The sequence below is a fragment of the Vanessa tameamea genome, chromosome 22, assembly GCF_037043105.1.
Source record: "Vanessa tameamea isolate UH-Manoa-2023 chromosome 22, ilVanTame1 primary haplotype, whole genome shotgun sequence".
NCBI lineage: Eukaryota > Metazoa > Arthropoda > Insecta > Lepidoptera > Nymphalidae > Vanessa > Vanessa tameamea.
Window position 1 is genome coordinate 7,945,821 of NC_087330.1, and position 24,424 is coordinate 7,970,244.

At 31.4% G+C, this 24,424-nt stretch overlaps 2 protein-coding genes across 2 annotated transcripts; both read right to left on the reverse strand.

Moving 5' to 3' along the window:
• Positions 1 to 5,319: 5,319 nt before the first annotated feature.
• Positions 5,320 to 11,257, reverse strand: P (pink). Its single transcript, XM_026636054.2, has 5 exons — positions 11,065 to 11,257; positions 10,390 to 10,500; positions 9,491 to 9,727; positions 6,625 to 8,868; positions 5,320 to 6,070 (listed from the first exon to the last, which is right to left on the reverse strand). The coding sequence occupies exons 1-5, from the start codon at positions 11,158 to 11,160 to the stop codon at positions 5,732 to 5,734; spliced, it is 3,027 nt and encodes a 1,008-aa protein (XP_026491839.2). The 5' UTR covers positions 11,161 to 11,257; the 3' UTR covers positions 5,320 to 5,731.
• Positions 11,258 to 13,210: 1,953 nt separating this feature from the next.
• Positions 13,211 to 23,764, reverse strand: LOC113397638 (hemicentin-1-like). Its single transcript, XM_026636055.2, has 17 exons — positions 23,531 to 23,764; positions 23,194 to 23,423; positions 22,022 to 22,153; positions 21,344 to 21,430; positions 20,071 to 20,199; positions 19,277 to 19,442; positions 18,405 to 18,595; positions 18,217 to 18,289; positions 17,143 to 17,303; positions 16,477 to 16,648; positions 15,932 to 16,180; positions 15,789 to 15,861; positions 15,229 to 15,434; positions 14,945 to 15,122; positions 14,515 to 14,609; positions 14,286 to 14,439; positions 13,211 to 13,391 (listed from the first exon to the last, which is right to left on the reverse strand). The coding sequence occupies exons 1-17, from the start codon at positions 23,727 to 23,729 to the stop codon at positions 13,262 to 13,264; spliced, it is 2,625 nt and encodes an 874-aa protein (XP_026491840.2). The 5' UTR covers positions 23,730 to 23,764; the 3' UTR covers positions 13,211 to 13,261.
• Between the last annotated feature and the right edge of the window lie 660 nt (positions 23,765 to 24,424).

A 24,424-nucleotide genomic window follows, 5' to 3' on the forward strand; every position in this document is an offset into this window, starting at 1 on the left:
CGGATCTTTTTTTCCGCCGAAAAAGGAGCCTGTAATGCAAGTATACCAGATTAAGATTACTGATTTAAAAAAAAAGTCCTCAAATAATAAACGACCTACAAGCTGAGATAATAGTAATAAAAGTTTATTTATTTTAAAATCATAATGTTTTGTATTGGTTAAATACTAAATACCTTCAATATATTCTCTTTTTTAATTCAAGTATAATTATAATATTTTTACTGAATAATGTCATTTTGACACGGCATGTATGTTAGAAATTATGATAGGTACTTGTGATATTTAATTACTAAAGCACTGGTGGTCATATTAGTACTAAAGAACCACACGTGGTGCTATTATCAATAAATAATTCCATCCTAAAGAATAATTTTAAATAAATACGGTCAACAAAATAAATCAGCTTATTTCTTCGGTTTCTTTAAAAGTAAAATTGTACATGTTGATGTTTAGAGCACTTCTTTGGAAAACATCCAAACCAATAATATAATGTTGTTACCAAAAAAAAAACATGTCATTTTATAATAATTGTATATTAAACACGATATTACAGTATTATCATTACAACTGATATGGCTACATTGTTTAATACAAAAATATAATGTTCTTGTACATATATTTTGATCTAATGAAAAATAAATTTATAAAGATAGCTTGATGAGAAGCGGATATATGTAGTTTTTGGTACATTTTGATTATAGAAATATTATTACATGCTTGTTTACATGAAAGATCAATTACGTTTCAACTCTAAACACACAATAAACAGTCATGAAATATATATGTCTCTTTTTAAGGACTAGGGTAGCTATATTTATATGTTGCAGGGTTATTGACATAATAATGTTGTCCATAGTCTTAATCTCATACAAACCAAGAATAATATCACTTGAAACACTCAGCATTTGAATCAAATTTTTGACAATTTCATGGACAAGGGACTCTAATTGGCGTACTTAATGTCACTTTTGACATATGTCATTTGAATTTAAAACAGATGCAGCAACTGTCCCTTAATCGCCCAAATAAAAATGAGCGACAGACCCAATATTTCAGTTCCAATATGTTCAGTGAAATTTCAAACGAAACGTTATGGGACGAAATTAAAAATGCTTGACTAGTGACATTTAAAACTGCACAACCTACAGTCACCGTCGAAGAGTCGACCAACCCAATGAAATTACAATTAAACTTAAAATTAACCTTGCAATTTCATTAAGACGACGGACGAGTTTTGTACAATTTATAATGTCACAAGTCAATGTTGCGTGGTCTGCTGGTTCCACCCTTGACTATATTAAAAAATAATTCAAAATTTGAATTTCTACTTGAAAAGACATCAACAACACAAAGAATACTGACCCAAATTCATGGTTTAATATAAGAAAAGCGGACAAGTATTATTACAAGTTAAATTCTTTAAATACTGCATAGTTCTGCGTTAATAAAAATATATACAAATTATTCTGTATAATTCTTATGATACAATTTGTTTTCGTGTTCAATTCGTGTAATAACATTAAATTCACGAGCTTAGATTGCAAGCACCAGCTATATTTAATAAAAGATAATTTTACTAACGGTCAGTTCGTCCGTCTATTGTCTACGAAGCGTTCTTAAAGAGCATTGCCACTCACAAAACAGAGGGCCATAAATATTTAGTATACATACGAACGTGATGTAACAGACATGAAATAAAAAAAAAAAAAGTTTCGTTAGTAAAATAATTATATACATACAAGCGAGTAGAGGGCGGCGGCAGATACATATCGTCGTTGCGCCTACAGAAGCCGCTGTGTTTTATTTTTTATGCCGTTTTAATCGTTATTTCAATTTATATCGCTTTCGATGTATGAACTTCACATAGCGAAATTTTAAGTTTTAATTTACTGAAATTATCACAAGACTGTTTCTACAGTACTCGCGTATTGAAATAACGATTAAAACGGCATAACAATCTAAAAATAAGAAAAAACGACATAGCGGCTACATATAGATATATAAGTGAATATCATAACGGTGTATGAGAACGTCTCACTCCCAAGGCGCGACAATAAATAAATATAAATAAATATTGGACAACATCACATACATTACTCTGATCCCAATGTAAGTAGATAAAGCACTTGTGTTATGGAAAATCAGAAGTAACGACAGTACCACAAATACCCAGACCCAAGACAACATAGAAAACTAATGAAGTTTTTCTACATCGACTCGGCCGGGAATCGAACCCGGGACCTCGGAGTGGCGTACCCATGAAAACCGGTGTACACACTACTCGACCACGGAGGTCGTCATAGACAATAGAGGTCTCTATACAAAAAATCGCATTGTTAACTAGAAAATTCGTCGAATCCGAAAGTAAATCCAGTCGTTTTATATATCCCCGTCTTTAAATTACACTATTACAATAAAACTGCTATCGTAAATTATTTATATAACACAAACAAACAACATTACATTCGAGAATTACATCTGGTATTCAAATTGTATTTCTAATATCAAATCCACCAATCACGATTAAGCATTCCGTTTTATTCCTCTATATATATATGTATTTATATTACAACTAATATAAGGTACTGATATATTAATTAACAATGTTAAAATAAATATAACCGAATTGCTTTATAATTTAAATGAATCAGTGTTAAACAATTTTTGATAGGGTAATGAAAATCTTAGTGTTTACTATGACATACCCAATGACATTGACTTATATTTATACTAGACGCGCTGCCCGGTACTGAGATTTTGCGCACTAATCGTCAATTGACCACAACTCACAAAAATATAAAAAATGTTGTGCCACATCTGCGCGTTCGTTTCGGATTAATTAATATTCTTTCATTTTTCAGTCATTGTGACACAATTTTAACAGCTTGTCTGTAGTATACACGTAACTTTATGGTATATATTAACACCAATTCTTAACATTTTTAAACTTAGAATGTCAAATAATACAATTACAATTCTTTTTTTTCAAATTTTCTTCGAACAAAAATCGTAGGTTATTCGTCTTTAAGTATTTGTATAATAATCATGAACAAGAGATACATTTAAGTTTCTTATTGGCTCCTGTATTTATAATATTTTAATGTATATGGCAATACAAATGAAATTACCGAATAAAATAATTATGATATTACACAACGCCTAGAGATCAAACGTCGAATGAAGGCATAAGCGATTGCAATGGTCGCTTTTTAACAAAAATGTCTTCAATACCTATCAGCATTTCCTTATTCATGTATTCAAGGTCAGTTCGTTCATCATGAATCTTATGGTCGGTAGCCTACCTGACGCTATATTGGGAATGCAAAAGAGAAAACTCTAGGCGCTAAGCACGGACAATAATGTTACGCTTAACACAATTATTTCCTTCATCCATACAAATATCGTAAAAGCCGACTACGTGAGTTAAGGCTCTGGATTTATAAATTCATACAAAACAGTACGAAAGTGTCTTCACAAAATATGTTTTGCAAAAGTACATTATAAGACTAAGAATTTATATATGTATATGTATGCTGTGACTGTATGACATACATTCCAAACTTCAATTGTATTATTATTTATTCAATGTCTACTAAAATTGTTTACAGAAAACATTTTATTTTTAAACTGATATTTAACATATAAATAATAAGCATACCTAAAACAGATTGTGCTAAATTACATTTAGTAAAAAGATTCGAAATTTAAATAAAAAAAAAAAAATGTTAAAACAGTCAGGTGATTTTAACTTAAAACTAACACATGATGGCACCTTATATGATATTAACTTTGTAATCTGTGACAAAATAAACTAAAGTCAGATCTATGGAGTGTAGAAGTAAGATGTATTTTTGTGTACAAGTGTTCTTCAAAAATATGAAATTTAGGCAAAGGCCAAATAAAATTTATAAAACCGAAATTAAAGTCTATTCAATCACTAAAGCGTGCCTTTCTACGTTAAATTATCTAATATTTCATAAAATGAACTTAAAAAATATTTATATTTTTTTGTTGACTGTAGTCTAAGTCGTCTCACGCACACTAAGATACCTTATAAGCACGACTGTGACTCATACCAATGCACACCGATAATACTTCAAGGAGAGCGCGCCTTCGTGAGTCTATAGATCTATAATTAACAGAAGTATTAATTTCACGTAATAGAGGGTACCACCTCAAATTAAAAATAAGCTACAGTTGCGACATTCTCGCAATTTACTGGAACACTAAGTTCATACATTTCTGTAGACATTTTTAAGAATGAAAACACATAACCTCTCCACTCCTTATATCTACACTTCATAGTCCGGCCGCTGAGAGAACGCGCCTTGCAACTGTCAGTTAGAGTAGTGTAGTCTAGTGATAAATTAAAAAAAAAAAAAAAAAACGATTGAGATAAACTTGTAAAAGCGCAGTTTGGATTTAAATTTTTTTTTTTTTATTTCAATTTAGCCCGATTTTATAACATCTGTCAATATTATGTTTTTAATAATATTGTTCGTTAATTACGAAACTCTTTGGAATCATTCTTTTAGAAGCCGGAATTTAAAACAAATAAATATTTGAACTTCATCAAAAAAAAAAAAAAAACTATACAGTTGTATTCATATTAATTACAGCTAGCATTAAATAAAAAATCATACAAAATACAAAAAAATATTATGATAATTATAATTGGCTTTTATAGTTTAAAAATACATTAAAAAAAAAGGTACTCATATAATTTTCCAAATACGTATAAGTGATCCGTAAAGCTGCTGGGCTAGCTCCACTCAGATAAGTCTTAATCTACCATACTGCTTCTAAGATTTACACATATGATCGAATTCTATGCAGACTTTTTTAACTAAGCACGAAATGAAGTGAGCAAAAAACGGATCACCTATACGAAATTAAGCACGTGAAAATAAAGTCATGATCCTAATTAAACGACCTCATAACTTCGAACCATAAAGCTCAAAATAAATATATAGCCTATTCCAATTGAAGGAGAACATATAAATGCATCTTAGAATTACACATCCCATTCGATTTGCAAATAGTTCCGCTATATTATGCACTACAAACAGTTTTTGATTGATATATCTTTATTTACAATAAAACACTAATCCACATACATGACTATGTATGTATGTACGTGTATGTCCACTTTAATTTTACTTCCAAACTTCCTGTAACAAATTCGAAATCATAGACTATTCAAGATCTCGACCAATGAAATTTCATAGTTGTTTAGCACTCGTCTTATAGTTGGAATAGGCTATAGGTACATAAAATAACCTTTATTTAACGCATTCCCAAAATATAAAGTACGACACAACGCGTACATACTGACTTCCTTTTTTTTTATTTGGATCATATTCATTTATCACTATACTTGTTTAAGAATTCCTACATATAATATATTACACGTGTCTTAACATTAATATGCCAAGGCCATTAATTTCAGTGCTACGTTTTGGCAGTTAAATAAAAAAAACATCCTATTACTATAAATTGTTAAAAGTTTTTACAAACAGTATCTCAAATTTTTATATATTTTTAATACATTTAATATTGTTTTAGTGAAATACGACAATATTAAGACTAGATTAGATAATTCGCGTTTTTATATATAAATATGTAATATTAATTAATGATAATTTAAGTAATCTTAAATAGCAACCCAAGATCTAGAATATAAATTACACAGATAAAAAACAGTCACAGATAATAAATAATACATGATGATTCATTGGAGCGTACAAGAAGGGCACAGTTTGATTTTATTCAAATTCAAACAAGCACCATGGAATATATGACCGCATTTAAATACCCATAAACCACCATCTTCGATTAAAACCTCATTTCTTAACGGCAACCCACATAGTGTGCAGTCTGTGACATCTGCCATAGTCAAGGCCATCAAAATGTCATTTAATATTGAATTTTCTGAATTGTCAAGCTCACTCGGTGATAGCTTTTCGTATATTTTCTTGAGACCCCAATTAGGCGATGTGGCAGCGACGGTCAGCGGCAAAGCAGTATTTTTTATTGTTCCATCAGAAGCGTTTAAGAGTATCTTGTGTATCTGCAATTGAAACGATAAAATATTTACTAAGACAACTGTGTTTTATTTTTTCTGTTGATTAAGTTTTATGTGAGCTCGTCGAAGTAATTCATCAGCAGACGGGTACCTCTTCAGCAATTTACTGCATTTTAAGGCTGGAACATTTAATGGATATAATATATAGGGACATAATATCTTAGTTATGACATAATATCTTAGTTATTAATTCTACATATATTCTGTACAAAAAATATAAGTAGGTTTAAATAACACGGGTAAACATTTAGTCAATAGGTTTATGATGACACAGATTTTAAATATATAAATCGGTCCCAATGTCTGTGAGCGGTGATAACTAACATTAGGTGGCAAAGACTATCGAATGACTTTCTATTTTATTTTTAAAATAAATAAAAATATGTGTTATGTAACACTTCACAGAGCAACCATTATCAGAGGGTATAAATATAGATAGAATAATATCTTTGCTAATAATTATTATTGAAAGAAATTAAAAGAAATTTTATAATGCAGTCGATATCAGATCACAAATAATAATAAAATTAAAATATTACCTCATTTCGAGAGTCCTTGAAATCGTACGAACTATAAACGGTGTCGACCATCGGAATCGTTACAGTTCCATCATATTTCCCATACAGGACCACTAACAAGCAAGAATGGTAAAATTTCATCGTCAAAGCACCCTTTTCTATCAAGTTCGCATGTCTTTGCATCAATTTGATAGCATTTTTACCGCCAACCGATTTTATAATCATCGAACCGAGATTATCCCAACTTAGCATATCTTTGACGGATATGTGTTCAAACTTTTTGTTACAATTTAAACATATATTAGCATATAACGTTGCGTATAACTGTATAGCCCTCTCCCACGTCTCAAATGTAAACTGAGGTAAGAATGAATGCAAGAGACTCTCGTCCAGCATTTGTAAAAGTATTCTTAGGACATTTATCAAGTCTTCGTTTCTTCTTAAGTACAATATTTTCCTCCACAAATATGGCATCCTTTTGCAAACTTCGTAGCATTGTTCTTGAGTTTGACTAGACCACTGTTGTTCGATGAATTCGTCTATAAGTTCCGAAAATACAGGCATTTGACTTGTCCTTATATACGGAAGTGGAAATCCGCATTCACAACCTATATTCGAGCGTTTCTGAGTTTTTATATTAACAGCGATACAGGAGTCTACAAAGTATTTATATAGCACTTCATCTTTTATTATCGTGTTCAGTAAATCGTATTTGTTCACCGATTTTTCTAAGTAAGATAGAAATATATTATTCGGTACAAATTTTGATTCTTCGACAGCTTCTATTGACATACAATATTTTTCTAATAATAACATTAGATTATAAATTTCGTTAATATCATGGGCATAGTTATCGATTATGGAGTTTAAATTCGTTTCAGATTCTCTATTGACGAGACTTAATCTAGAATATTGATACAACATTTTGCACATTTTGTCTCGTTCTAAATGATCATTGTCGACTTCTACAGTGCTTTGACTAGATTCTCTGAATATTATATCGTTTTCTAAAACTACTGGTACGTCGTCTATTGTAAAATCGTCGCGAGGTATCCATTTCGGGAAATTATCGTTTTCGTTTATTTCCTTTTCTGGTGTTGGATCGTTTTTGTCGATGCTCAAATGTTTCATTTTGTCTTCGAAATCTTCCCATTTCTCTCTTAGCATCTTTTTACTTGAATTTAATTTATCTGATACGGTAACGCTTATGCCTTTTAAAGTTTGTAATGCCTCTGGTGGCAATGGTCCAAATTTGTTATCGTCCGTATTTCTTGCTTGAACATTATCATGTAATAGTGATTGCGTGTGATACGTGTTATCTACGACATATATCCCAGACTTCATTTGAGTCGCATCGCTCGATTTCAACGTATCGAATTTCCCTATAACACTGTCTAATGTTTTTAATGTATCATTATTTTCTATTTTATCTCTTAAACCGCTCAATATATGCAATTTGGGCGATAAATCACTCGATAACAAATATTCTTTAAACAAGGCACATAAATCAGCACACAGTCTAAACTTACTATCAGCATAGCATTTAACTAGAAACTTATCCAACTTCATAAACCTAAGACTAATTAGAGAGCCATTTGATAACCAAATATATAACAATTCATTATAAATCCTGCATTCGTTTATATTGTTGTATGCATCAAACCAAACAGTGTTACCAACATCTTGAATATTTAAGAAATACAATGAGTTCTTGCTATATGCGAATATGGCACCATTGAAGCTATATATTTTCGTAAAATTCACGGATTGTTCGTTAACTATATCTTGAGCATTTTTTACAATGAAATTCTCATTTTCATATGATTCATTCGATACAAATGTCATAGGTTGCTTAGCTAGTACTTGTTTAAATTGATGAGTTCTCCTGACCATGCCATCAACAGTTGCCTCCCATAATCTAGATGATGGTCGAGCACAATAAATAACTGTATTAGCGAATTCTTCACCGACAACAAACCTGACATCTTCATCAACAATGTTGAATTTTTTAACTTCAGTAAATTCTTCTGTTGCATTTTCTGTAACACCATTTGTTAGAGGTTTTTCAATATTAGCGAAGCATGCTCCGAATTCACCGTCTCGTAGCTTTTGTCCAATTTGCCTGTACTGTTCTTGTATTGTATTGCATATGTAACATCTCGAGAGTGTTGACACAAGTAACATGCATTCTTTTGCTTCAAGTTGGCAAATACGTGAATCTAAGCTCATAATAATCTGCGTGGAACTCTGGAACATTCTTTTTGCCTAAAATAAGTTGTTCAGTTAAGATTTAAATATGCATGACAATCATATATGATAAATTTGTGAAAAATCTGCTGTAGAAATAAAGGTAATTTGTTTGAAGTCAATTTCTTACATGTTTCAATTTTTAGAGCTTTAAATAAATAATTTTGTAAATATATTTACTATTTTTATGAATCAAATAAATATTTAATTTTTCCGCTACTATCAGATTTTGTTTTGATTCATTTGACTTATAATAATACAGAAATATTCCTACCCACGATAACACAAGATTATATTTGTAACATTTAAAAAAAAAAAAAAACAATATTAAAAAATAAAAAATATGTTATAAAATGTCTTTAAAATAAAATAATATAATGACTGACTGAAAAGATTACTATACCAATCTGACAATGAAAATTGGTTTTGTTTTAAACATTTATTTGTGATACCGTGGGTTAAAACATTTCAGCACAACATGGTCACGGTTATTTTAAAATACATATTTGTCTATTTCTGCTTTCCACATACAACCCAAAGTTTAAAGTTACAAGTTACAAATAGTTAAATGATAACTTATGATAAGCACAATATAATAATCAACAATCAGACAACAGACAGTAAAAAACCAAAAACTCACAATAAAATTCTGCAACTGTAGAATTGAAACCTTTCCGATATCATCACCAGTAAATAGCATGTTTCTACTCCACGTCATTGCTGTAACCTCATTTCCTTGGTGCTCCTTGGATGATGTTGTCGAAAAATTACCGCTTAGGGATTGTTCACATTCTGTCACAGTGACAACGCCTTTTCCATTTGCAAAACCAATGTGCCTCTCATCTGATGATATAGCTAATCTAGTAATCGGTCCATCCTGGAAAGAATAACAACAAAGGCATTAAACTGAAAAAATACCCGTAGTAAGGAATATATTAATCATATACTGTAGTTATCAGTGTATGTATTCTTTTTTTATACATATGTATATGTAGTTGCTTTAATATTTTTCCTACATATTTTATACTCAGTCCACTGGTCAATGGTTGCTCGAAGAGATTATGATTTAGCAATAAAGGACTTAAAGTTACATGAGGTACAGCATGTGGTTGCTCAAGTGACTTTAAGTCCTTATGTATATTATGGTTCTAGATGTAGTGTAGTAAATATATATGTATTAATAAATATTGTATATATCAATACATATATATTTATATAAATACATATATATTATAAATATTTATTTCAATATAAAGTGACACATAGATTCACTTAACTATTTTCTGTTAATATGATAATAAGTTTAAAAATAAATTAATTTATGCAAATAAATTAATAAATAAAAATTGATAAAATTAACCTTATCTTTATCGAGCTAAACTTGATTTTTATTGTTACAAAGAATATTCTATAAGTGAGTTGAATAATTGCATTTGATTAAAGTGTGACATTATAATTTTTTCAATAGGAAACTGAATTTTCTCACTTAGTCATGAATAGAATATAAGAAAATATTATAAATAACTTTTTTATACTAACCTTACTTGGAATAAGTTGTATAAATTCACAAGGCCATCTGTTAAATACATAAATTCCTCCACTGGTAGCTCCAAAAGCGATTAATGATTTTGATACATCAAAGCTAGTGTACTGAAAATTTTTAAGGCTAAATTAATTTCAGAATATAATAGAGAATATTTTATAAAGAATATCTTATTCTGAGTAGATTTCCTTTTACAAAAAAATAGAACCTATCAGTTAAAGACTTTTTTTTTCATAAATATATAAAATATAATGTAATCTAAAATAGTACTACACTCTTTTTTGAAAAAGGAATACCCATAGATTAATTATTTTTGAATTTCTGGTTTTGGTTGTTTTTATTCAACATCATCCATGCTATTTCATATTATTTCTGAATAGAATTTCAAGATGCATATGAAACACTAATGATAAACACATGAATTTAACAAATTTTGATATACTTCAATTATGTTATACTGTACATTTTTTAACCAGGTACTTTGAGGATTAACATTAACTTATACCAAGAGCTATTAGTCATCCAAAAATAGATCCTTTACCATAATATTTAATAAAAAAAAATAAGTTTACAAAAACAAGTATAAAGCAAATAGTTTATGTGAAATAATTCATAAATAATTATAGAAAAGATTATTTTGAGTAGTTGCCAAATACCTCATTAGAACTAACCTTTATTCGTTGAATATTTTTAATGGGATAGTTTACGATTTCAGTAACATCGGGTAATTCTTGGAGCATGTAAGGTGGTATATTAAAAAGAGACATTTTATAAGATCATTTTACGATCCAGTTTTTATCATAAATATAAAATTTACTGATTTCACAATATAAACATTACGGACAAACTGAATTTGATTTACTTATTTGACAGTGACAAACACAAATGACAATTGACAGAACACACTAAGTTTGTAAGATTAAATAATGAATAATAATGAAGGAAGAGGAGAGAATAAATTCGACTTAATTTGTAATTAATTAACTAATAATAATAATTTTAAAATTTGTAGTATTCTTCGTCAATTATCTATTCATTAATGTAACGTTTATGTATGTCAATCTTTGAACATATTAATTAATATACAATAATACATAACACTTTTATATTTGTTCAGATCATATTTTAAATTTCTACTTTTAGTCCAGTCATTATAATATACATAAAACATGCCGAGAAATGCAAATTAACCGGAAAGGTGGGTTTTAGGATATGCTAGGATAGTAGGCGCTTAGAAAAGCTTAACTTGAAATTGTCGACCTCGGTTTTCTATGTGCATTCGCCGCCATCTTGAAAAAAGGTAGAATTTAGTTTTTTGCGATAATTCGGTTTTGCGTTCATTTACGTTCTACAATTTGGGTCCTATATATTTTTAACCTACCGTTGATGGTTACTGAGATATCAAGGGCGAACTAATCGTACAGTAAAGACGTTTTTTGCTATTTTCACCATTCTCGTGGTATGTTTTGAAAAATTGTCTATTACATGTCTGATATCAGCGTTGCTTTTTGAACTAGTTGAGAAATAAAAATACTGAAAATATATTAACCCCTCTCTTAGCTTGACATAACAGAGTAAGAACGGAATTAGAAATTGGAATACGGAATGTAATGCAGTGGATTTTGTTGGCCTTCGTGTAGGTAGATTCTGTCCATGCAACGCAACTGTACATTTCCCTCCCTGGTTTGATTTCTACGAAAGTCTACTTCCGGTGATCCAAAACTTGATGAGGCATCGATGAGATTGGACGGAAAGTCGCGGTGCCTGAGTTGTTTGCATCCCCTGCACGCTGAATAAAGACGACATGACCTGGATTGACGGTACTCGTAGAACCCAGGAGTGTACTTCAAGGAAGAAAATCTGTGTCTCCTAAAGCGCAAACAACTCCAATCCGGCGGCATTAGAATGCCGTGTAATATTTATAATCAAAAATTCGTCTTTTATTTAAATGAATATTTATTTTGTATTTGAATTGAAATCCAACAGGCCCGGTGATTCCTGGGCAGCATTCAAAACTAAAGTCTCTTTAGTGGCCGTCAATACTGATCAGGTCGGATAAGTAGCTGTTGCTTCTGATAACAGAATTGAATTGAATATAAACATCAAAAGTACATTAATTATTTTAATAATTATAAAAAACTTTAAAGTTTAAACTTGAGTTATCTTAAGATATCTCAACCTCAAGTAGTACCAAGTTTTAATTTGGAAAAATTTTCTTGATTCCTTATTTATGAATTTGCATTTCAGACTTTTATTATTGCTTTGCATGTACATTAAATGGAAATATAAAACATTACAGAGAATGACGGAATGTTACAAAAACCACATTTTTCCTTTTTATTATAAAAAATATTCACATTCCGTATAAAAAATACATAAAAAATATATTGGACATTTCGAAAATCTAAACCAATATTTTTAAAAGCACACCTATAAAATGATCTGTAATTTTTACAGCTTCCCTCCAATCTAATATTGAGTTAATGCATTGAGTATTCGAGATTTTTGATTTTGATCTTTGATTAAGATTATTTAAATAAATTATAATAATAAATAATTATCATTTGATCACAAAAAAATCGCAACAATTATCTTAACTATTTAATACTTTTAATTACAAATACAACATTGATTTACTACTCTCAATGTCCTTTTTTTTAGGAATTTAAAAAGTGAAGTCACGCATACGGTCGAACATGGATTCCAATTATAAGGATGGATGGAGTAATCTAGACTTATGCCTATATAAAAACAAGATAGTAAAATATTTAAAATTGGTAGTTTAAGTATATTATGAACGAAAATAAATAAGAGGTATTAATTTAAAAGGATTTTATTGAATAATTATACTTGACTAATTTTTAATGATTATAGTACTTTAAGATAAACTTTCACGGAGTCAGGTCCGATTTCATTTTCTGCTACACATTGGTAAGTGCCCTCATGTCTCCGTGTAACGTCGTTTAAAACTAAATTCAGTTTGCCTGCAGAATGTCCCCTAGAAATACATAATATTTTTAGAAACATCATCAAAACTTATCTATTTTATCTTATATTAAAGGTTATGGTAACTGACTGACGATGACGTCCTCTTGACCGTTTCGGTAATGCCTTTCTCGATGGATAATATATTTATTTATTTAGTTTCAACAGCAAGACAAAATAGTCAACGGTGAAATTATAGTGGTCAACTGTGCACATTCATCATGACCGGCGGAAGTCAAGTACAAAGTGTACTTGCATACGTGCAGAAAACAAGTAAAGCCGTGGCGCCTGGATCTAATGGTGTCGGATTGCCTTGCTGTGCCATAACATAAAATCTTCTTTATATTTCTGCTTTGTTGAGCAAATACATATTTCAACAACTATAATATTTTTGCGCGGTTGGCTAAATAAGATGTATTGCCGTGTACGCAATTTGTTTAGGATGAAGTCATCTTCAATCTCCATAGCAATATTTTTTCTTATTATCATGATCTTAGTGACTTCAGTGAGAAGAAATGTCATCACACACGAAATGGCCTCGCTTCAAGAGTAATCTTTGATTGAAAACTAATCCAGAACATATATTTTTTAACATTATCTTACTTCTGGGATAACTATTTAAATGACTGACTAAAATGACTTCATGTAACGTAGCCAAAAAATATCGTCTACAAGTTTATCAGAAAAATTGGCCCTGAACTCTACATGAAATGCAATTGCTTTATATAAATAAACTAGCTCACTTTACAAATTGAGACTGGTTACATTATTGTTAATACATTCTGGACAATTTTGACTAAAATTTATCAATAACCTTAAAACATTTAAAGCCTTATTTTTAATAACGTACTGCGTTTTATTGCAGAACAATATACTTTAATTTTAAAATGCCAAACATTTAAATTACCTTAACAAAACAACAGTATCTGAGTTATCGGCCACATACTGCCATCTTGAAATAGGCGTAGGGTTTCCAAAGGTAATATCACAAGTCAATACAACGGTTGCTCCAGTTCGAACTGTCAAAGATTTCCATGGCAAAGGTTCTATATATGTAGCCACTGAGAAAAAACCAATAATATTAACGGATGTATAAAATCGTATTGAAGTCAATTTTTGGATAATGAGATACTTACCCAGAACATTCAGTGTAACTGTTCTTACAGAACGACCCATGCTATTTTCAGCTGTACAATAATATATACCAGAGTCATTGGAACGAGCGGAAAATCTAAATGTAAAAAAAATTAAATTATAATAAATCATAGTTTCTAGAAATTGTCTTTTATACCATTTCATCTTTCGAACAAGCACATTGATATCCATTTTCCTTTAAAATTGAAAAAAACTCCTAAAGATATACATCGTAATAAGTATATATATATCGTAATCTACCGAATGTGTTTTATTGGATTATATTGTATTACAGTATTCAATTTGGTTTTTAATACCAAGTTTCATCTTCCAAAACAGGATTTTAGAACATTTACGAGCAAACAAAGTCAGAACAATAATCCATCGCAAAGATTACTATTTTGAGAATTATTATTATAATATAAACCATACTTATGAGTATATTCTTCATCGGTCTGGTGGTGCTCGTCGAAGGCTACCATGACATCATCATGGTACATGTCCCAATGAACATTTGCTTCAGGAACAGCATCTACGTCACACGGTAGTTCAACGAAATCGCTCTCTCTTACAAATTTTACTTCATCGCCGTTTTTAATTTTCGGTGGATCTGTCAAAATAAATCAAACTGAGTAAATTGTAGGCTGCTCCTCACTAAATAAATGTCAATTATAATTGCATATGTATATTTAAATGTCATTAATATTATTACTTACATTGTACTTTCACCGATAATTCTTGCGTATCCACTCCTAAAATATTTGATGCTTCACAAACATAAAAACCGACGTGTTCTTTATCAGCTGACGCAATTTTTAATGATTTTCCATCTACAAATACGCCTTCAGGAAGATTATCGAAGTCACCACTATTTAATTTGTACTTCCATGTCACTTCGGGTGTCGGTATACCATTTAGGATACTGGAAATGTGTATTTAAGGCAAATATTCGTTCAAATACCTCAAAGGTAATCGAGTACTCTCTAAGTTTAGCTTGAATCGGTCCAAAACAGAACTTCCATAATATTATTATTTCTATGGGCGGTGGTGACCACTTACCATCAGTGGCCCATATGATCATCCGCCAATCAATGCCATAAAAAAAAAAAAATTATAGCGAAGAATTATTAATGAACTAAATTAAGATTCTTAAAACAAAAATATACTTTAATATTCAATTAAATAAATTAAAAGTAAAGAAAGTCTGGTATTCAGTACTGTAATTATTTGGAAAACTTTAAAATTGTGACTAGTTATAAAAATACATATAACTTACGTGCATTGTTGTTCCGTCCAATCTCCTGGTTTTAGATTTATCTCTAAATCGTGCACTTCAATTTTCGGCGCTTCTGTTAAAATGTTTAAGCATATTAGAACTTTGTGTTTTTAATTATGAAAAAGATTCAAACAATACCTTACCTAGACCCGTTACATAAACGTCAGCCGAATAAGTTTTAGTTTCAATATTATTGTCAATTTCACATTTATATTCTCCCGTTGTGTTTAATGACATGTTATTTATTAAAAGCAGGTGTTCATCTTGTAAAATACTAATGTATTCTGATTCTTCAATCAATGTATCATTGTGATACCATTTTATTTCAGCTTCAGGATAGGCATTTACTTCGCAATAGAGTCTGCCTTCAGTACCGTATGCTACGTTCATATCTATAAAATCGTATTACACTTATATAAGAGCGCTACTTACAGTTCTTTAATTATATTTATTTATAATCAACGCTATTCCATTTTAATACTTATATCCACTTTAATATTACTTACGATAACAGCTTTGTCGACGTTCAAAACGCAATTTACTCGAAAATCCCCGACCAATTAGTCGCGTATTTTCGAGTATATCGCGTCAATTTGATGTACTCGTAAAATGTTGTTTATTTGGCTTTTGTCCTCTTGTGGTTGGAATTGTCCTTTTATCTACCTATATATAATTCAAATTCATGTACCTGTTGGATACTGGATCACATCAAAGACGAAAGTTCTGTTGACGTACACATCGACTGATGCTTCGTTATAACCTTCATCATTTCTACCTTTACATGTAAGTGTTCCGTTTCTTGTAGTGTTGGCGATTGTTACGTAACTTATATAAGTAGATGGCATTTCAAGTAGAGCGCTCTAAAATATTGATAAATTTAACTTTTTATTATAAACGAAACACTTGAATTTATTAAACAAAAAACGATATCAGTTAGTAATAATAGCACGATATAAACTTAGTTCGTGCATGCACGATGCACGCTTTCTGACCACTGAGCCGAGATGGTCCAGTGGTTAGAACGCGTGCATCTTAACCGATGATTTCGGGTTCAAGCCCAGGCAGGCACCACTGAATTTCCATGTGCTTAATTTGTGTTTATAATCCATCTCGTGCTCGGCGGTGAAGGAAAACATCGTAAGAAAACCTGCATGTGTCTAATTTCAATGAAATTCTGCCACATGTGTATTCCGCCAACCCGCATTGGAGCAGCGTGTTGGAATATGCTCCAAACCTTCACCTTCTCCTCAAAGGGAGAGGAGGCCTTTAGCCCAGCAGTGGGAAATTTACAGGCTGCTAATGCTAAAAATAAACTTAGTAGATAGTACAGTTTTAGATGACAACATAAGCTTACTTGAGATGGTATTATTTGTTCCAAATCATTTTCCCACCAAATAACTGGCGTTGGAAAACCGAATACTTTGCAGGCCGTTTTATAACTAGTTCCAAAGTCTATTAAAGCCGGTTCTGGTTGTATCATTTCTGCTCTAGGTGTAAATCTTCGTGGTACGGTTACTAGAAAACAATGGTTAGTTAATATTAATGTATTACAAGTATGATGATCAAATACTTGTAATACGTTTTATGATTAGAGAGAACTAACTATTATCTGAATAAGCATTATATATTACAAGCTATATCTTGCGATTTCTCCTGCAATATTTATATAACATATAAATATAGAACAAATTTCACGCCCTGACTTGCTAATTGCACCTTCAATGATAGGTAATAATTGCCATAATGGCTTGCTCGAAAATTTGGGTCAGCTAAGTAAACAAAGATATAATTTTACGATCACAATGTATCATTTGCTTAGATTAAAAATTATATAATATAAAATTACATTAAATATATAATATAAATTTGTATGAAATATTCCTGAATAAAACAGTTTACCATTCGTTTGCCAGTTACTTCTCATTCGGATCGTTTGAATTTATAATATTATATTTGAACCAAAAATCATATTTAAATCGGTCTACGAATACCTGACTTAAAAGCCAGTACCATATACATTGTTCAGCTGTATAATATAAAACTTAATGCTGTTTCACCCAATTTGCATTATATATTGCCTGATTGGTACAATTGCCATGTACAGTCACTCCGTCCTATAGGTTCTAGGATGAAGTTATTTCGCCTATCCTAAATGAACAATCTATTTACCGAGAATAATATGCTTAAATCAATTTGTAGTTCTATTGATAAGATATTCGGTCAATATAGAAATTTTCCAGCTATGTCTTCCAGTGAACGGATAGAGTCAAGGTTAAGTCACGGAATCAATTCAGGAAATTTAGTAGAGATGACCTTGAACCCCAACAAAGGTCCTTCATCCTTCGACGGCAGTTTTTGTCATGAAAATAATTCCACTAAAGTTTTAGCTAATATAAATTAATATAGATTATGATTAAATTAAACTAACATGTTTGTTGCGGGTGGAGAAGAGCGGTGGTACCCGTTATTTCTTGATAATTCATCTTGTCTCGACATATTATCTGCATTGAATAAAAAAGGGACATCGATTAACTATAGATATTAAATACTGAAATGATTGATAATTCAGATATTCGAAAAAATGTTGAGTCGATGATAATACAATAGAATATTTACCGATATTTTGAAAGGTGTCTGTGGCGCGAAATATGTTTGCACAAGATAAAGACCTCTGCTTTCATCAACTGCGTAGTGAGCGATAATTTTGTCATCGTATGTTAGTTTGTTATCAACTGTTTGTATATTAACGGATATCAGTTCGGACGACGTATCAACCGGAAGTGATATCAATATATAGTTCACTAGTCCTAAAAAAAAGTTGCATTGAAAAAACAATTTCACTAAGTTACAACGGATACAATAAGTATCTAACTTGGACTGTTCTTCACAAAAATAGAACTCAGTTCGAAATTAAGTGGGGAAAATTTCGATTCTTTAACAATAGTTTCGTTATGTCCCCGATTCTATTTCGATCCATAACAGCAACTGGATCGTCGACTAGAAAAGGAAAACGACTTCACGGCGACACACTTCAATGCGATTGCGATAAAATTACATCTTGTTAAGATACATGCAGGTGTTTCTCCGATGTCCTTCCTCAAGGCATTGATTAAGACTTATAACCACAAATGAAGCACATTAAAATTTAAAAATACTTTTTTATTATTTATATTAAGGCCGTCATCATATATAATGATTATAACAAAAGCCAGGCGGACTTAGTTTGGCACTAACGGGAAGTGGGATTTGATTTTATATACGCTTTTGTTGCTTCACTATAATGTTCCGAGCGTTCCATCTGCCTTGTTTTAATAATCTGTACCAAGAATGCTTGTAGTATTGCCCGTTCATTCGTGATTCTCTTTGGTTGAAACATGGAACCAGCCTAAACGGAGACAAAAAGGCGAACAAATAAGTGCTTTCTCGGTCAAGAGGCACGCGTTCTAAACATGACTAAATTTTGAATGTTATAAGACATTGTAAAATACCTGGTATCGGCCGAGATGCAGTTTCTTGGAGACTATTCGGTTGTAGAGGAGAGAATCCATATTTAAATTGTACTTCACTTTTCCTGTAAAATGTTACTATACCCGTTCCTTGGCAACCTACATCGGTTGTGAAGTTACCTAATTGCGCAACTTGTATACGAATTACCTTAAACAAATGTTTTCTATTTATTATCTCTTTATCATGCAATTGCCATTATTTAAAGTTGTCATTCTCCAAAGTCAACTTGAATGTACTAACTAAATGGAAATAATTTAATTGAATGCCAAACTCAGATTTACAAGCAAATCTTTTTTCCACTACACCTCCCTCTCCCTGATAAACCGGTTTTTTATTCGGTCTGTATATTCGTAATGACCTTCACAGTGTCACCGGGTTGGGGGTCGACTTAAAATACTGTCAGGTGTTGGTAGCCCACTTAAGGGCTTAGAGTACACACGGTCTAAAGATGCCTCACGTGAGGCCAGAACGCGGCTTAAGATACCGTTTCAGGATAAAATAAGTTGTTAAAAAAAAGAAAAGTTATTGGCAAGTGAGTTAAACAGGGTGAAGGTTCAATGATTTTATATATAAGAAGAAAAAAAATCGTCCTGTGAGAACGTACTTATCTTTATCATGCCATTCTCACCTTTATGTTCACGGGATAAGAGAGGTATTTAAAAATTATGAACCTTGAGATGAATTAGATATGATGCTACTTTCGCAAAGTAAAATACCAGAGAACCTGTAAATATATGTAAGATATTTCTACAAACTAATACTTCATTATACTCACAAGCATAGAATTAGTCGCGATAATTTTTTCGATATGAGGACTGTCTCCGAAGTTATTTGATATTTGCAATGTCGGGTACTGCCCAGAGACGGCTACAATGAGTTCCTTTGTGTAGGTATCAATGGTCAACTGAAATATTTAAAAAAATTACGTTGTTCTAACTTTTATTTCATTTCAGAAGTGACAACCTCTATATGTTCCACCGTTGGACTAAACCTCATCCTTTACCTTCACTGCTGAGCACGAGATGAATTATAAACACTAGTTAAGCACATGAAATTTCAGTGTTGCTTGCCATGTTTGAACCCATAATCTTCGATTAAGTATTAATATAATATTACGTGCTCTAACCGCTGGGCATCTAAGCTCAGTAACTTCTTTAGTTTTGAAGTAATTGAGGCTAGCTTACAACACTGCTGATTGTAAGCTCTTGGGGTAAATTAGGCAGAGAGTTACAGCATTTTTCTGCCAATTATCTCTCAATAGCGCAAACACTCCCAGCGAATGGAACGCCGGTTTGTGCTTTAGTTATCATCGGTTGGCTTGCTATCCCATCAGATATATGAGTAAGGTAATAAGGATTGCATACAATTGTCGTGTATTTCTTCTAGGCAATTGGCTAGTCTACCTAGATAATTGACGCCGTGGCCAAAATCACAAACGGCAATGTGTTTTTTTTATATTTCTACAAAGTATAAAACAAAGTCGCTTCCCGCCGTCAGTATGCTTAGATCTTTTAAACAACGCCACGGATTTTAATGCAGTTTTCGTCACTAATAAGAGAGAATCGGAAGGAAAGTTTACATGAATAATACATGCATATTATAGTTCAAAAGAGCCAACTTTACTGGTCATGGAAAAAATAAATGTTCTTAAATCTAAAAGTTGTATAAATACCCTTAGTGTACTCTTGTGAAGTTGGGCCGTTTAGCTAGGCGGACGAGCAAATGGGCCACCTGATGATAAGTGGTCACCACCGCCCATAGACAATAGCGTTGTAAGAAATATTAACCATTCCTTACATCACCAATGCGCCACCAACCTTGGTAACTAACTCAATAGGCTCTAGGCTCACTCACCCTTCAAACCGGAACACAATAATACTGAGTACTGCTGTTTGGCGGTAGAATATCTGATGAGTGGGTGGTACCTACCCAGACGGGCTTGCACAAAGCCCTACCACCAAGTAAAGCTAGTAATTATATATAAACACACAGTCGTCCCATTTTCAAACATTACTCTATTCGATACATAAAAGCATTAAGTAACTTACGGTATACCGTTTGTTATTATTAAACTTCTCATGCGTATTGACGTCACTCCAATCGACTTTGGTTATTTCTTTGATGTACTTAAAAACCTATATCAAAAATAATCATAAAAAATTTATTGCACGTGTTAATGTGTGTAGAGTACACGGATATAGGTGCATGTGTGTGTAGTGCATAGTATGTTTAATGTTATAAAATATAATTTAGGACAGTCGCTAATAAAGTCCTTAAAGAACAACATCTTTTTTACAATATAGGTAAGCGGATGAAAAAATTAGCCACCTGACTGTAAGTGGACACAGCCGCCCATACACTGGAACTCTAAGAAATATTAACCATTCCTTACACAGGCGATGCGTCACTAACCTCGGGTGCTAAGATGTTATGTACCTTGTGCTTGTAGTTAGTCTGGCACACTCACCGTTAAAACCAGAGCACAACACAATATCTGATGTGTGGGTGATACTTATCCTACCACCAAGTAAACTCGTTTCAGTTCATATGAAACCGAAATACCACTCACTGATTAATCACGAAATCCCAGAAACTGTATCACCTACAAACTTGAAATTTGATAGGTAAGTTCCTTATATAGTGTAGATATCCGCCAAGAACGGATTAATAATAACATATACTTTGAGCGTATTTTTTGTATCCTTAATATTATAAATTATACTTACGTCTCGTAAATTACCCAAGTTCAAACGAAAAACATTTCCGCCACAATTCCTGGTAATTTCATAATAAATATTATCTCTTTCAGTTTGATTCCAATTGTTTCGTTCACATTCATCACTTTTAAAAATGTTTACCTGCAAAAATATCGACATATAAGTATAAAATGATTTTGGATTTCACCACACTTATCAAATATATTTATTTTCAATTTCCAAAATCAACTGGTCCATTTGGTCTTGGTTCGGAATCCTGAGATAGTACACGTGGATCTTAATCTGAGGTCGGTGGATCAAATCTGAGCAAATATCACTGAGTTATCATGTTCAACGGTAAAGGAAAACATCGTGAGGTAACATGCACGTGTTAGATGAAATGTTTATCTGCCGATTCACCCGGAAAGTCTGGGAGGGAGGGACATTAATGGTAGGTTACTTACATACTTAAATATAATCAACAAAAATATTCATTAACTTAGCAAAGAAATAAATAAATAAAGCTGTTATTTATATTAAACCGATTAATTATTATTTAATGGGAGAAAACTGACTCCAGATTACCAAGTATTGGATTGAAGTGCCTTCGATTTTCTTTAAAAATGTTTGAAAGTGCCAAAATTTAAACCGTAATCCCATAATCGTAATAGGGTTTGTGGTAAGCGTTAGGGTCATCTTTAATTGATCACATTATCTTTTCTCTGTCGTTCTCTTTCTATTTTTTTATTCTTGATTCCGTATATGGTTTAATTATTGACTATTTGGTAATATGCTGTTAATGCTAATGTTTTTCGAACACGTTATATAGTTTAAGATTTTATTATAATCGATCTGCAGTTTTGAATTGTATATGGTATTAATATGTAATTAAATATTTGTAATTTTTCCAAGTTTACTGAAAGGCTGACAGAAAGTAAAGTAGAAAATAATAATAATGATTTTTTTTTTGTGGGCAACGTTTGAATTCACAATTAACTTGATTTTTTTTATTTTCGTATATCTTTCTTATTTTGATATCGATTTAATTGATACTGTAGAATGTAATAAAGAAAAGTAATTTACATTTTACAATTTAACAGCGTAGGTTTAAAATAAAATACTTCCAAGCGCATATGATTTGAATAACAGTTGAGTTGCATTTAAGTCTTACTAGTTTATTTAAAATGTTATGCTGTAAGTACCTGACTTCGCCGTATTCGACAGAGTTGTTTTATATTTTCAAGTTTGCTGTGAGTCTTTGCTTCAGCATCCGTGAAGACGTAGATGTATGATTTTGGTAAGCTCACTTCCAAAGCCGTCTCTATAGCACCTAAAGAATTTTCTGGGCAACCTTGGCCTCCACTTGCTACCATGAATTGTATGATATCAACTAGTTCATCCGGCGTCGGTGATATTATTGGCGGTTCTACATCTGTTGAAAAAAATAATATTTAATAAAGGGTAAAAATTTTATGCAATATTAATTGAAATAATTATAGTAACTTGATGTGCCAATGATCCATAGAATTATACCCTTACCTTCATCGCCAAATGGTATTAAGATGTAATTGAAGAATTGTTGACTTTTGATTGAATTTATAATAGAAGCTATGTTTACTTTAAAAAAATATATTTCGTCTTCCATTGATTTTGTCGTGTCCATTACTATTGTAAAACTCTTTTTACCCAAAACATTTTGAACTCCTAGGAATAGGAATAAAAATATTTTAATATGCATTTTTGATTATTACTTAGATGGTACTTTAATGAGAGATAATTGTATACTAAAACGTGTTATAATTTCTAAGTGCAATAAACGATAAATTTGTTAAGGCCAAGTTGTAACATTTATAGTACTCTAGACCAGTCTTTACTTTTGGTACCCTCTGTTCCATTATTGCTCTAAGTTTTTGTTTTATAATATTACGAAGACGAAACATTCTGAGATGGATATAAATGGTTTGATTAATAAGACTGACGGATAAAATAATTACTCTGAAAATGCTTTTTTAAGTAATTCAATTATTTTTATTTCCGTAGAGTATCAACTGCTTAATGCAACAAATTAAATACATAATAAACTACAGATAACATTATGGCCTAGCCCATTCGCTACATTGTAAGATTATGCTCGATACTCCGGATTCATATATTTTAAACATCAACAATTAAATAAAATTAAACGTAAATGCTATTAAAATAGATGACATATTTGCATAAACGCAAATTTTGGTTTGAATCTTTGTACATGCAGTTTAATTTCCTCGTGTGACAGTGGGTTAACTAGAATCATCTACTTTGTTCAAACCATACAATATATTAATTATCAAGTTTGACAGGAAAACTAAATTTAGAAAATCATGCGTTTTAATCTTTTAAAATATTTTCTATTTAAATTAGTACCATGGCCATATACCCAACGGAATTTCTCAT

Excerpts from the sequence above, each read along its gene's own strand:
- LOC113397638 (XM_026636055.2), bottom strand. The coding sequence starts at position 23,729 with ATGCATATTAAAATATTTTTATTCCTATTCCTAGGAGTTCAAAATGTT. Across the intron at positions 23,424-23,530 it reads AATACCATTTGGCGATGAAG|ATGTAGAACCGCCAATAATA; the intron begins GTAAGGGTATAA and ends TTTTTTCAACAG. Across the intron at positions 19,443-20,070 it reads TCGCGACTAATTCTATGCTT|GTAATTCGTATACAAGTTGC; the intron begins GTGAGTATAATG and ends CATTTGTTTAAG.
- P (XM_026636054.2), bottom strand. The coding sequence starts at position 11,160 with ATGTCTCTTTTTAATATACCACCTTACATGCTCCAAGAATTACCCGAT. Across the intron at positions 8,869-9,490 it reads TACAGTTGCAGAATTTTATT|GCAAAAAGAATGTTCCAGAG; the intron begins GTGAGTTTTTGG and ends AACTTATTTTAG. Across the intron at positions 6,071-6,624 it reads TCAAGGACTCTCGAAATGAG|ATACACAAGATACTCTTAAA; the intron begins GTAATATTTTAA and ends TTTCAATTGCAG.